The sequence below is a fragment of the Plectropomus leopardus genome, chromosome 10 (assembly GCF_008729295.1).
Source record: "Plectropomus leopardus isolate mb chromosome 10, YSFRI_Pleo_2.0, whole genome shotgun sequence".
NCBI lineage: Eukaryota > Metazoa > Chordata > Actinopteri > Perciformes > Serranidae > Plectropomus > Plectropomus leopardus.
The window spans coordinates 8,052,980-8,067,138 of NC_056472.1; the positions used below are offsets into that span (position 1 = coordinate 8,052,980).

General features: G+C 40.0%; 1 protein-coding gene across 1 annotated transcript; it reads right to left on the reverse strand.

Annotated features, from left to right (window-relative positions):
• Positions 1-1,501: 1,501 nt before the first annotated feature.
• Positions 1,502-9,595, reverse strand: asb1 (ankyrin repeat and SOCS box containing 1). The gene is made up of 5 exons (XM_042494926.1): positions 9,358-9,595; positions 7,679-7,817; positions 5,449-5,751; positions 3,785-4,167; positions 1,502-1,904 (listed from the first exon to the last, which is right to left on the reverse strand). Exons 1-5 carry the CDS (start codon positions 9,452-9,454, stop codon positions 1,774-1,776), a joined length of 1,053 nt encoding a protein of 350 aa, XP_042350860.1. The 5' UTR covers positions 9,455-9,595; the 3' UTR covers positions 1,502-1,773.
• Between the last annotated feature and the right edge of the window lie 4,564 nt (positions 9,596-14,159).

Here is a 14,159-nt window from a genome sequence, read left to right on the forward strand (position 1 = left end):
AATGGCCTAGAATCCTAGAATCACACAAAAACGTCATTGTATATTTTGTTGTCCAAAATCGCACAAAACATCATAGTATAGTTCGCCATCCAAAATGGCCCAAAATCGCACAATAACGTCATGAGTATAGTTTGCCATCCAAAATGGCCCAAAATTTAACAAAATTGCACAAAAATGTCATAGTATAGTATGTCATCCAAAATCACACAAAAACATCATATTATAGCGTGTCATCCAAAATGGCCCAAAATCGTCACAGTATAGTTTTTGTCCAAAATCACACAAAGTCAGCTCCAAATGTCATACTATAGTATGTCATCCAAAATCACACAAAAGCGTTATAAATGGCCCAAAATCGAACAATACTGTCATAGTCTACTATGTCGTCCAAAATTGCACATAACTGTCAAGGTAAAGTTTGTCATCCAAGGTGTCCCAAAATCAAACAAAAACATTGTAGTATAGTATGTTGTCCAGAATCGCACAAAAATGTCATAGTATAGCGATAGTATGTCGTCCAAAATGGCCAAAAATTGCACCAAAACGTCATAGTATAGTATGTCGTCCAAAATTGTACAAAAACGTCATATTATAGTATGTCATTCAAAATAGCCCAAAATCACACAAAAACATCATAGTATAGTATGTTGTCCAAAGTGGCCCAAGATCACACAAAAATTATATAAAAAGTATAGTTTGTCGTCCAAATTCTCACAAAAAAGTCATAATATAGTATGTGGTCCAAAATTGCACATAAACATCATAGTATAGTATGTCGTCAAAAATCACCCAAAGAACGCCACTTTGGAAAATGGACAGAAACCGCACAGAAACGTCATAGTATAGTATGTCATCCAATTCTGGATGCCCAAATGTCATCCATGCTGATCTCTAGTGGCTGACAATAACATCTACATTGCTGAAAATTAGACCCAAAATGTAAACTTTTCTCCTGCTAGCAGTGTTTTCACTTCCGATCCAGGACCTTAAATTGTCATTTAAAATTTTTGTTAATTTTTTTTCCTTAATTATTGTTTTTGTTCTGATCGATCTTTGAGGCCATTTTACAAAACTTAATGTTAAGGCATCTTAAAAAAAATCCATTATGGAAACACAGAACAACAAACTAAAGTGGTTAATGCATCAAAAGAAGCAAAACACTATTCCAATCTAATCTACAGGGCACTTTTTCATCCTTGCACTTCACACTAGTGATCACTTTTTATGTAAGCAATCTATCTTGCTGCGCATTTTGCCATTCACTGTCTGAGAGTTGATAAAACGGCCTAAAATCTGAGTGTGCATAAAAAAGAAAATGAGCAATTAAAGGAGCTGCATCTAAGTAATGTTCCTCTCCAGAGGATAACTAACATATAGCATGTAAATCATTGCTTCAAACCAAAACATATTCTCACTATGTTGTTAGACTGAAAAGTGCTACTTAAAGTAGGACCAAAATGAATCCCATGGATTTGGGAAGTCACGAGGCAAACACTTGGGATACATATACCGGTATATTTCCACAAGTTAAAACATACTAAGGCTTCTCTGATCCTTTCAGAAGCATTTCAATAAATAATTACAAATAATAGGAAGAAAAGAGTATTACAGAACTGTTAACCTCAAAATTTTTAAAAAATAATATTAACTGTTTACTCTTAGAAAATAATAAGCAGTAAGCAAACTGGGTTCACATAATTCTCTATCATGGGGTTGGGTTTATTTAGGTTTGGGTTGGAAGAGTGCTGTAGAAGAAGAGACGGTGGATGGCTGTCAGTTTTGGTGAAGCAGGAAGTTCTTGATTGGTTGTGGTAGCGGTAATGACGGTATGCTGTTTAGACGATTTTTGCCCATCGCTCTGCGAATCCTGATGCGACACAGGTGTGTCAGCCTACGAGGGCTTCCTGAGAAGAGACAAAGCAAAGGAGGATCTCCTTAGCAGCTGCAGTAAAAATGTACTACACATTAAAAAACCCTAATAATAGGTACAGACCTTTTTTCTCTTTAAATTTAATCTCAACCTTTTTAAATTTTTCTTTGCCAGCCATGTTTCTCAAGTCAGCCTTTCACTTTTGTTGTCGGAGCTGTCAACAAATGTTTCGACATAATGGATATAATTCTAACATGCATTAAATGGTGCCTTTGGCATGTAGGTCCCACTTATGTTTCAATGAGAGGAAACAGAATCACTATGACGGCTATCGACTTCATGTTTATTGAACCAAATGGCAACTAGATTAGTCCAAATGGACGTTTGTGCCAAATTTGAGGAAGGCCTTCTTAAGATGTTGTGTTCACACGAATTAGATGAACGCAAGATCACAGTAACTTTGACCCTTGACCATCAAATTCTAATCAGTTAATCTGTGACTCAAACTGGACATTTGTGCCAAATTTTACAAAAGTCCCTCAAGGTAGGGGTGGGCAATATGCTCTTAAAATAACATCTTGATATTTCAAGGTATTTTTGTGATAATGACATTCTTGACAAAATGGCAAAATACTGCGAATATTACTTATTAATTACAAGAACATACAGTTGCAACAAAAAAGGGGTTTTAGTTTTATATGTCAGCACATTTAAATGTTCAGTTAAAACTGAAAAAGGATGATCTTTAGTTATTGAGTTTGTATTGAGTTTTTTCTGAGCGGTATGTTGCTCAAAGAGTCTGAACAAAGGGTCTGGTTTTAGAACAAACTCTTCTGTCGCAGAGCTGGTGACAGCTTTGCTTTCAGCCATGCTTGTTGTTACCGTGCAAAAGAGTATGATGTCATTATGTCAAAAAGTCCGAATATTACAGTTATCACGATCTAAAATGTTGTCATATTAAAATCATACCAATATTATCGTGACTGATTAAGATGTTCCTGAGATATTGTAGTTACGAGAACGCGACAGATGCAAGGTCACACCAACTTTGACCTTTGACCATCAAAATCTTATCAGTTCATCGTTGAGTCTAAGTGGATGTTTGTGCCAAACTTGAAGAAATTCCCTCACAGAGATCCTGAGATATTACGTTCACGAAAATCAACCACTTCTGTTGATCTATTCTATGGGCCTTTTTCACGGCAAGGGTTAAGACTCAGGAAAAGCACGGAGGTTACTGATAACATTAACAATATCTCCACTATTTGGGTGTAATGACAGTGTGACAGCGATTCAGCATGCACATTAACAGGACCATGACCCTGTGTTTGCAACATAAATTCTTTAGTGACTAAAGGGTGTAGATGTGCAGTCTCTAGGTGTAAATGTTCTGTTGTGCATTGCTCAGAGATCATTTATGCCTTGTTCGGGGGCAGAGAGAACCTGACTACGCTCCTTTGTGTGGCCCACTGATGTAGAAAGGTTGACAGACAGATGTGGGTAGCTGCTGGCAGGAACTCACTGTTACTTTGCCAATCAAGGCAACGGCCTACAGGATCCTTATGTGCGAAACTTTTTCTTTTTTGAGTCATAATGTTATTTCAAAAAGCGTTTATGTTCGGTAGAATTCTATACTGCCTATTGATTATCATGTAAGAATGGAGAAATTCTTGGGTGGTAAAGAAGGCCAAAAACCACAAAAAAGAATAAGAAAACCCCGGATTTGACACCACTCCAAGCCAACAAAATGCATTCATTTCACATTTAAAATCAAAAGCATGGTAGTTTCTTAAAAATGGCATCACCTTGTGAACAGTAATCACCTTGATGGGATTTCCTGAACTACCTCCCACATACCTCTAGCACGGTATATAACCATTTCTTGATGCCAGCAAATTCAAAGATTTTACTTACTTCTCGCCTCCAGAAAGACCCTGAGTGCCTCCTGATCCACCTTCCTCCGATTGGGAGCCTCCAACTCTGACCCGTCCCAGGGCACGAGGGCCGGGTTGGCCCCGTGGTCCAGCAGCAGGTGGATGAAGGCCACCTCACACCCGTGTCGCAGCACAGCATCCAGCAGGCAGGAGGCCAGGCCGCGAGTCAGGGCCTCTTGGCAGACGGGCCCTGTGTAGTTAAAATCAGGCTGAGCGCCGGCCTGGAGCAGCAGCCGGAAACAGTGGAGGTGGTGGTAGGCAGCGCTGATGTAGAGAGGACACACCACCAGAGTGTTGAGGGTGCGAGCACTTAAGAGGAGCCGGGGACCCAGCTGGTGGTCCATGTCTACATCAGCATGAAACCTGGACAGATGGAACCATGGATATTTTTTTTAATCCTGATGCTGTCAGAGGGAAACACATGAATTTGTTGATTTTCTAAAACAAATATTTGTGGTAATTTTTCATTTTTTAGTTTGTTCAGCCCCAACTGTTTTCTGAAAAGCCCCAGATCTTTTAGGTTTTTAAAATACCTTCATTTCTACCCCTTTTTATGCAGGTTCTGGAAACGCGAAAAAAAAAAAATGTTAAAAATAGGCAATACACTCCTTTCTCGAGCTGTGTACAGGGCTCTGCAGGAGATGAGCATGGCTTTCGCTTTTTTTTTCTGGTGTGTCACGGTTGACATTACAGGCCAGCCATAAAACAGGTTGGTAAACAGTAGAAAGCAGCATAGAAGCCAATCAAAATGTTACAGTGGTTTAATATTTTTACTTAGTCTGTCTCCCCTTCAAACTCGGTGCCGACTGAGGTTTGATGTTCAAGTGCTGTTTGGATGGGGGGGGGGGTCTGTCACTGCACCGGCTAAGGGGTTAAATTAACGTATCCACCTGGGTGTCGTATTTTCATCACTCTCAACTGGAGCTGAGGCCAGTAGACCCCATCGAATGAATAAACCTTCCCAATTACAAACAAAAGCCAGATGTTAAAAAGGGTTGGTTTTTTTATACAGCAGGAAAGTGTTTTTTGTGTCAATCAGAGAAAAGTTAGTAATACAGTTTACGCCTAATTCCTACTACACGTATGTAATGCAACTTGAAAATTAGACAATTTTTTACTCATTTTGGATGGCGTCTTCAAAATTTGATTTGGTATGGTTTCAAAATAATGAAGACAGCTGAAAAACAATTAGGTACAAAATAGGATGAAGGCTCAACAGCAGTGATACTCAACTCGTGGGCCAAATCTGGGCTGCAATAGGGTGCTGGGTGGCCTGCCAACCATTGACTAATTTACAATGAAAACAGACTGACTGATACTGGGATTTTTGTTTTTGTTTTTTTTTAGTGCACTTTTAACATGATACGGTGCCAAAATCCACTAAAAACATCAGTTGAAGTACAGCTTATTTATATTTTTTAAAAAATAATGTACAGATTTTTAGGCATTCCATTACCTCAAACATCTTCAAAATCAGTGCATATAGCTACCATAAATAAAAATAAAAATCTCCCCAGGGGAGCATACCCCCGGACGTCAGTGGGATTCAGATGAGCTCTAAATGTTTACAACATCTGGCTCTGCCCCTGAACTCAGCCAAAGATCAGCAATCCAGGTCTTACACTGATCCTCTCCTAACCTCACCTGATGAGCTCCTGCAGTATGTCCAGCCTTCCCACTCGTGCTGCATGGTACAGCGGGGTGCTACGATGGTGCCGACTTCCGTTAGGATCGGCTCCGGCTTCAAGGAGGATCCTGACGCAGTCCAGGTGACCATTCACCACCGCGACATAAAGGGCTGTCTGACCTTTTACATCAACTAGATCCACCTCGGCTCCCTGGGCGATCAGATAGGCCACGCAGGCAGCGTGTCCTGCTGTGGCTGCAATCCGCAGAGGGGTGCACGGCAGACAGCCACAACACCACACAGACTTCTCGTTGATACGCCTGGAATCAAAGGAAAAAGGGGAGTGGTTATTAGTCGTAACCATTGCTTTAACAAATTGGATTTTTCATGCTTGCACTTGTGAAGAATTTTTGTAGAATAAAATCAGGCAAATGACCATGCAACCACATTAAAAAAATAACTTACCAACATCCTAAAAATAGCATTGCTGTGTGGTCATCACAAATTAAATATTTACAACAGCTACCTGCTAAAATATACTGCTGTCAACACTACTGCCTCGAAAAAGTCAAAATAGGTGGAGCAGGGAGAACTAAATGTAGCAAATAGTGTTTTATTGAAATAACAGCATGTTGTAAAGCATGTGGAATGGAGATGAACTGCCCTCGGCCAGTAATAATGGGTTGGCTGGGTGTGGAGTATGAGTGCTGCATACAACCACTGTGGGATTGGGGTTAAAAGAGTGTTGACCACTCTACGATAGTCCTTTCTGGCTTTGACATTGCTCACATTGCAACTTTCAGTACCTCTATGGACAGTACCTCTAAACCAGTAAAGTGTTTGCGTCCCACTGTGGCCACCAACTCTAAACCATAATGCACACATGGAGACAAGAACGTGTTTGGTTGTAACTCTGTAAGGCACTGAGGAATAAAAGCACCCGGCATATGGCGTGAGTTATGCAGCACAGGGCTGTTCTGTGGTAGAGCTGTGTAAGGGCATATTCTGCACAGCCTGTGTGTCTCTCAGGCTGTCACTTAGCAAAACCCACACAGCACAGAAACCACAAACCACTGAGTGCCACACATGAACACTCTGGACAAAAGCTGCCAGTTCTGCAGTGAGCTGGAGTGCACAGTGTGACCGCTGAGGGACAAAGAACATTCTACACGTCTGCAACAATGACAAACCAAAACTAGAATCACCGCCTTGTGGTTGTTTGCCTCCGCGAACCGGTCAAGTTGCACTTACAGTTCACAATCATGTGTGTGAAAACATGGATGCTTCGCACACATCTTCTCCCCAGCAGTACGAAAGATCAATACAATCCGCAGAGTTTCAAGTTGAACACCCAAGATTAGTGTCAACAATTCAGTATCTGACCAAATGTCTCCCCTTCTGTTCCTGAGTTGGGTTAAGGCCAAAATGGTGTTTTCGATGAATACTATGATGTCAAAGCGAGTTTGACCTTTGACCATGTGCATATATGCCATCACTTTGCCATTTTATCCTATTAGACAACTGTGTGAAATCCTATCATGATAACCTTATGAATTCTTGAGTTATAGCCAAAAAAAATGTTTTGTGAGGTCACAGTGAAAGACACCTTGACCTTTGACCACCACATTCTAATCAGTCCTTTCTTGAGTCCAAGGGGACGTTTGTGTTAAATTGATAAAATTCCCTCAAATGTGTTGTCAAAGTGACCTTGACCTTTGATCAACAAATTCTACCTAAGTTCATCATTAATTTCAATTGAATGTTTGTGCTAAATGTAACAAAATTCCTTCAAGGTGCTCTTGAAATATTGCGGTCACAAAAAGAAAAGAAAAAAAAAAGACGAATGCAAGGTCATGGTGACCTTGACCTTTGACCACCAAAATCTAATCAGTTAATTGTTGAGTCCAAGAGGATTTTTGTGCCAATATTTCAGAATGCCTCAAGGGCTTCTGGATATATCCCGTTCACAAGAATGAGATAGACAAAGTCAAAGTGATCTTTACCTTTGACCTTTAAGCACCAATATCTAATCCATTCACCATTGAGTCTAAGTGGACATTTGTGCCAAATTTGAAAAAAATCATAATAAATATCATATTCACAAGAAGTGGACGCACTGATGTACAGACAGACAACTTTAAAACATACCTCGGGCCTCAGATGTCAGTGATGCAGAGGCATAAAAACAACTTAGACCTTACTGCACAGAAAATCATATTATATTCATATTATTTTACTTCCTCCTACCGTCTAAAGCTGTCTTCCTGCAGTAGATTCCTTAGGGTGTCCAGATCTCCAACGTAGGCTGCATTGTGCAGCCGCATGTCATCCTGCTCCAGAGGTTTGTCGCAGAACTGCTCCTGGAGCCATTCCTTTAGGTTACGGCCTGATGACGACAGATAAGAAACTGGCTTGATGCGCAACCAACATAAAAAAACTGAAATATTTTTTCTATCATATATTTAAAATAAGCTGATGTATGCTATAAAACACTATTTAATGCTCAGCCTACAATACTGCTTTTCAGCACAGATCTCAGAAGCACAGAAGTGTTTTTGTGTTTAAGACTGGACAGTGACAATGCAGTATGTACCCACATATGCATTTGAGAATCCTGTAGTTGGCAGTGTTTTTGTCACTGCACATTATTTTGTTGCATATCTGTACAAATGTCCCTGTTGAATGAGGGGCTGTGACTGTGTTGTGAAAATAACCCCTAATGTTTCTGGGGAATTCCTGAAACTACCATGGACAGTTACAATTGACACTCAAATTTAAAGACATTTTCAAGATAACTTTTAACCCAATGTAATACTTTTTAAACTTTTTTTTTAAACAATTAACCTTCTTCTTTACATATTATATATTTACTTGTATGTGGTCCTGTTCAGAGGACAAAGTTTTATGTCGGAATATGGTTATTAGAGTGGATTAGGTTAACCCTTTAACACCTGAATTGGTGTTCGTTGTTCTTGCCTTGCATTCAAAAGCCTTTTACAAGCATATAAACCTCAGAATTCTGAGGGAAAAGTTTCGATTTCTTTCAAAAATACTGGAAAAAAGAGCAACTTAGCAAGAAATGTCCCTAAAACAATTTTTTTTTAAGTGGAAAAAGTTCAGAAAGCAATATTTACAATTCTCTTAATTATATACTAAAAATTATGTTAAAGAAAAATGAAAAAAGTAAACACATTTTTAGCACTTTCTTGAGATCAGGGTCAGTTTTTTGTTTGTTTGTTTTGGGTGTTTTTGAGGGGGTTGTTTTTGTTTTTTATTCGTATGATTTTTTATATTATTATTTTCAGGCAATTTTCTTGGAACTTTTTTTTATTAATTTCTTGGTCATTTCTGGCCATTTCTTGTTAAGTTTTTGTTGCCATTTTCGCATGTTTTTTTCTAAAGAAATCAAGCCAGGTCACGGAGGGTAAATCTACAGGTAATAGCAAGTGGCTGAGTGGTCAATTTAAAGACATTATAGCACATTTGGTGCTATTAAGACCTGAAAAAAATCTAATTTAATACGAAATTTAATGACTTTGAGAGGCTAATATTCATCAAACTGAAATTAAGACTTAAGCTTCCACAATGTAATTAAAGCAAAAGTGTTCATTTTGATTTTATTGTGCAGGTGATTCTACTATTATGTCAACCTATTGTAACAAATACACATAAGAGCTCCAATTATCAACCTCTTGTCCAAATCCATCCATTATGACTCAGATATTGCAGAAACACTGTAGATGTTTACTGATTCCGGGAGCCACACCTTATTACACAGGAGTCCCCCCCAACAACACCATATCTCTGTTGTTGTTGTCACGCTCACTATCTGTTGGTGTGTCAGCCTCCCCTCCTCTCACACACACTTCACATGGAGGATACATGCTCCCCCTGAGAGGACTGATGAATCATTCAGCCTTGGTTACCTGCAGCAGTGGCACTGGGCAGATCAGACACAGTGATGAGCGGAGGGAAGTTGATACTGGGCGGGTCGTCAACATCAGCCTCTGGACCGTCCGCCATGCTCCTCAGATGTCACCTGGAGCTGCTGCTGCGGCACAGAGATCGGTTCCCCAAAACACGGGAAACACAACGAGCTGAATCACACAAGACACATCAAAATACACTAACGTGACTGTGTTGACGGTGACGTCTGCGCGAGTCCACTGCGCAGAAACGGATTCCCGTCCGCGGGAGCGCGCGCTGCCTGTTAAAGCTGTATCGCCCAGTATTCACGTTTTCAGCTGCTCTCGCGTGGATCAAACAGTCTTGGCATGTAAATGAACATAACTTTATATCCGTGGCAAGAGCATGGGTATTAAACACATACAAACAACCAGATTAACAATACTGTCTGTGATTGCGTAAATGTCATGCCTGATCAAACTATAAATCGCGAACATGTGAAAACGGGGTTTCAGGAAACACTGACGTTTCACAAAGAAATGCCTATGCTCTTACCACGGACACAAAATTATGTGTATTTACATGCTGTTATATGTGGGAGCAGCTGAAGACGCGAATACTGGGCGATACAGCTTTAACAAGGCTGCGCGCGCTCCCGCGGACGGCAATCAGTTTTTGGCAGATGGTCACTTTTTGGCACGACACCGGACCGACCATGACAACACAGATAGCAACGTGAGTTAATTTATGTGGATACAGACTGTTTTCAACACTTAATACCGGGTAGAAAAATTTGACAAACATTTTATCAAATATAATATAATAAGCAAACATTTTCTGAGAACTGATCTTTGTTAAAATTAAAATAGCTAAACATTTTCCTATGATACATTTTTTAGGGATTTTAGGTTTCAGAAAAACCATGGCAATATTCGGGATTTTGTAATGTATATCTGTCACAATATAGATGGACTTCAATCCCCAGCATGAAGGTCTAAGCCTACGTGCTGTTGTAAGATCAAAACACTGTGGGAATCTTTATTTATTACAGGTCTCTACTGTTAGAGGATAGGACACTGCAACATCAAAACTGTAACAGATACAGAAACTAAATTTAGTTTGAAAAACTACTTGAATATTGCTGTCTAAAATATCCAATGCCGAGGCACATTGCATTGTGTTTTTATATGTGCTGCTAATATGTGTTGAGCCCAGCCACCAGAAGGCCATTTTAAAGGTCAAAGAGCAGTACAAGAAGGGAACCATGAGTTTGGTCTTACTCCAGCAGCTACTCTATATCAAACTTTCTGTGTACACAAGGGTCAGGTATTATGTTTAGCTGCTGGATGCGTGTACGCAGTCTGGTAATGTAGACCTAAAATATGTCACAGTCTGCTCTGCCTCTCATGTGCTGCTGTGGGATGTTATCCACTTACTCCACCCCCACCTCTCTCTCCGCCCGGCCACTGCCCCTCAGCAGCCTCATCACCTCCACATTGAGATGGCAATTTCGACACCGAAGAGCGAACTGTCTCGAAACGTTTCGTCACTTGCGGCTTCGGCACGTAGCTCGAGACGGGTTTCGAAACATTACGTGATCGGTGCCAAACCCGGACAGATTAAGTCTGCGTTAATGAATGAACCCATTACAATGTTCTACAAACTAACTGTAGCATAGCATAAGACCAATGTCACCAGGTAACGTAGCCAATAATGACAGGAGGTAGTAGGGGTGGAGGGGGAAAGCGCTTCACAGAAGAACCTCGATTCTCGTTTTTAACGATTAAGAATCGATTCAAAATTCCTAAACATCGACTATAGACTATATTTACTAAATTTAGTCTATTCTTAACCCTCTAAAATTGTAACCATTTAGAAAAGTCTGGAGACCGTTTGTCGGATCGTCTTACTTTTTTCGCCGGTGAAAGCTGCCGGCTGTGCCGTGCAGATGATCACTCCGATGCATCGCAGCTCTTTTAGAAGCCTCAGTATCCAGCCTGGGAATCCGGGTGTTTGTACGGGACATTGTTCAATAAATACAAAATGATATATCCGATACTGGGTGTCTTCCGTCCATATTTTATCCATATTTCGATGATAAAAGTACACTAGCATTGATGCTAAACGCCATATTGGTTTCCCATGGTTCCATGGAGAGGTCAGAGGTTAGTTTCGGTCTTGTCCACCAATCGGAAGACGAGCAGGCGCTTTGTATCCGTTTACGTATACCATACGTCATCTGAAGCAAACTGCACTGTGATTGGCCTAATCCTATTGTATCTATCGCTCTGTGTTATTGGTAGCACCTCCTGCATTAGAGTAAACTCTGGAAGCCCCTATAATCATAATCATAATAATAAGCAGGAGAGCCTCTTATGGATGTAAACTGTGTGTTCACTGCAGGCAGAGCAGGCAGGAGAATCAGGCCCCTCTCTGAAGTGTCAGGAGTGTGATGTGGCCCTCTGCAGCATCACAGATAGGAGCTGCTTTGCAGAATGGCACGGATAATGGGATACACAAACAACTGCAAAAAAACAATGTGACTTTTTTTAGAAAAGTTTGTCCATTTTTTGAACTAAAATAATTCTAACGTTTATTTTTTCACTTTCTGATTCCCAACACTTGGGAGAAAGGTTTTCTACAACAAAAAAGCTTGTACATGAAAAAAACCCTACATAATTTCATACACACTTTGCTTTCATAACATAATATGCCACTGGCAAAACATACTGGAGTAGATCCTGAAATTACACATCCTATATTTTGAATTGGGAATCAATTTTGAATTGGAAATCGTTTTGAATCGAGAATCAATTCTGAATCAAATTGTAACTCCAAGAATCGAAATGGAATCGAATTGTGAGATACTGAAAGATTCACACCCCTACTCACCTTTGCTCCATTCAACCTGCCAAAACATTAAATAAAGGTCATTACCAACTAACCTGCTCTGTTGTGCTGCATTTTGGTTTACCACACCCTATTACAAAATCTTTGTAACTCTAAATCTATGGTGAGTCATTTCTGGGGTAATGCACACCAAGGAGGCATGCAGCTATGACTCTATGATTTGTGATGACAGATGAATCTGGGGCCCTGGTGGTGCTCTAAAAATACACAGACAGGTCAACAGTGCCGTGAGTCCCCATGAGTGGACAGGTCGCTTTAGACTTCCAGCTTTGTAGAAACAAGACTGTTTCATGGAGAAATGGAATTACCGTCTCGCAGTTGTATGCCTTTGCAAACCAGTCAAGTTGCAGTAACAGTTTACATTCATGTCTGTGTCAACATGGATGCTTCACGCACATCTTTCCCCCAGCATTATAGGAGATTTATACTATCCACACAGTTTTAAGATAAGTGTCACCAATTCAGGGTCTGACCAAATGTCTCCATTTGCTGTGAGGTTAAGTAATAGCCAAGAAAGTGTTTTTGCAGAACATTATGTCATAGTGAAGTTGCTCTTTAAACCTCTGGATAAAAAAGTCACCAATTCATCATCTTATCCTCTTAGACATTTATATGTTTTTTTTCATACTTTGTGTATGAATTCCAGAGTTATGGCCAAAACATGTTTTCTGAGGTTACAGCAACTTTTGAACTTCAACCACCAAATTCTAATCTCTTCAGTCTTGAGTCAAAGTGGATGTTTTTGACAAATTTGAGGAAATCCCCTCAAGGCCTTCTTGAGATATTGCAATAAAGGGAAGGTGATGGATGCAAGGTCACAATTGACCTTTGACTACCAAAAATTAATTGTTATTACTGGGTCCTAGTGGATGTTTGCCCAAATTTTAAACAAATTCCCTCCATGCGTTTACATCACATTCACAAAAATGGACAGACCAGGTGACAATGACCTAAACTTTTCACAAATAAAATATGTTCAATGTATTGTTGAGTCCAAGTGGACATTTGTGCCAAATTTGGAAAAAAAAAAACAACCCCAAAATCCCTCAATGTTCTCAACTGCATTCTGTTGAATGCCATATCTCCAGAATAAACACTTCTGAAATGGAATTGCACCGATGAACATGCTCCAGTTTAGCTCCTAATGTTCTACAGTTATAATATTGAGACACAGTGTCACTAACTGTAATTAAGCAGTCAGGTTCAAACCCATACTATCACAAGACCTGGCAACATAGTACATGACCCATCTCACTGATTTCAACATTTAGAACAATTATCATTTAATAGTAATTTAATCAAAGCAGAATATAAAAAAAGTCACTTTTTTTTTTTACCACTCCAAAGGCTGGCCATGGGTTTTACCTACTCAGTGTAACTTATTTTCAGAATTAAAAGTTTAGGGGAAAAAGGGATTTAGACCAATGTCAAGATTCAGTGGGTAACTATAGACAGTGAAAGGTGTGGTCATTCATTAGCAGCATGATCCATTGTGAAAGTCAAAAGTAAAAATGAATTGAGGACTTTTTAATGGTGAAGAGGCAGTCATGTCTTAAGTCATTTCTTCTTTGTGAAAGTCCACAGTTTAAAGGAAAACGCAGGTGGACAATGGAGCTGTCTTATGCTGTAGTCTTACTCTAATCCACCTGTTGAGACTTGGGGCCTGCGTCTTTTGTCCAGGGGCCTTCAGATAAATCTCCAGCTTGCGTTCACAAATGCTCGATCCAAATCTTGCCCTAATAGCTTTGTGTGTTTTGCAGCTGTTTCTTGGCTTGCCAGAGAAAAGTAGTTGCTGCTAATGTTACTTGAGGGGGCTCAAAAATACAGCGAAACGTTTCACTTCTGTCATGTCGGACTGAGCTTCAAAAGAAACGGGGGCCGGTTGAGTGTGACTCGGCAGTGCCAGACGCCA

Bases quoted from the DNA above. Each gene is read 5' to 3' on its own strand.
- asb1 (XM_042494926.1), bottom strand. From the start codon at position 9,454: ATGGCGGACGGTCCAGAGGCTGATGTTGACGACCCGCCCAGTATCAAC. The intron at 5,752-7,678 runs GTAGGAGGAAGT...CTTTGATTCCAG, and splicing joins CAGGAAGACAGCTTTAGACG to GCGTATCAACGAGAAGTCTG. The intron at 4,168-5,448 runs GTGAGGTTAGGA...CCATCTGTCCAG, and splicing joins ATACTGCAGGAGCTCATCAG to GTTTCATGCTGATGTAGACA.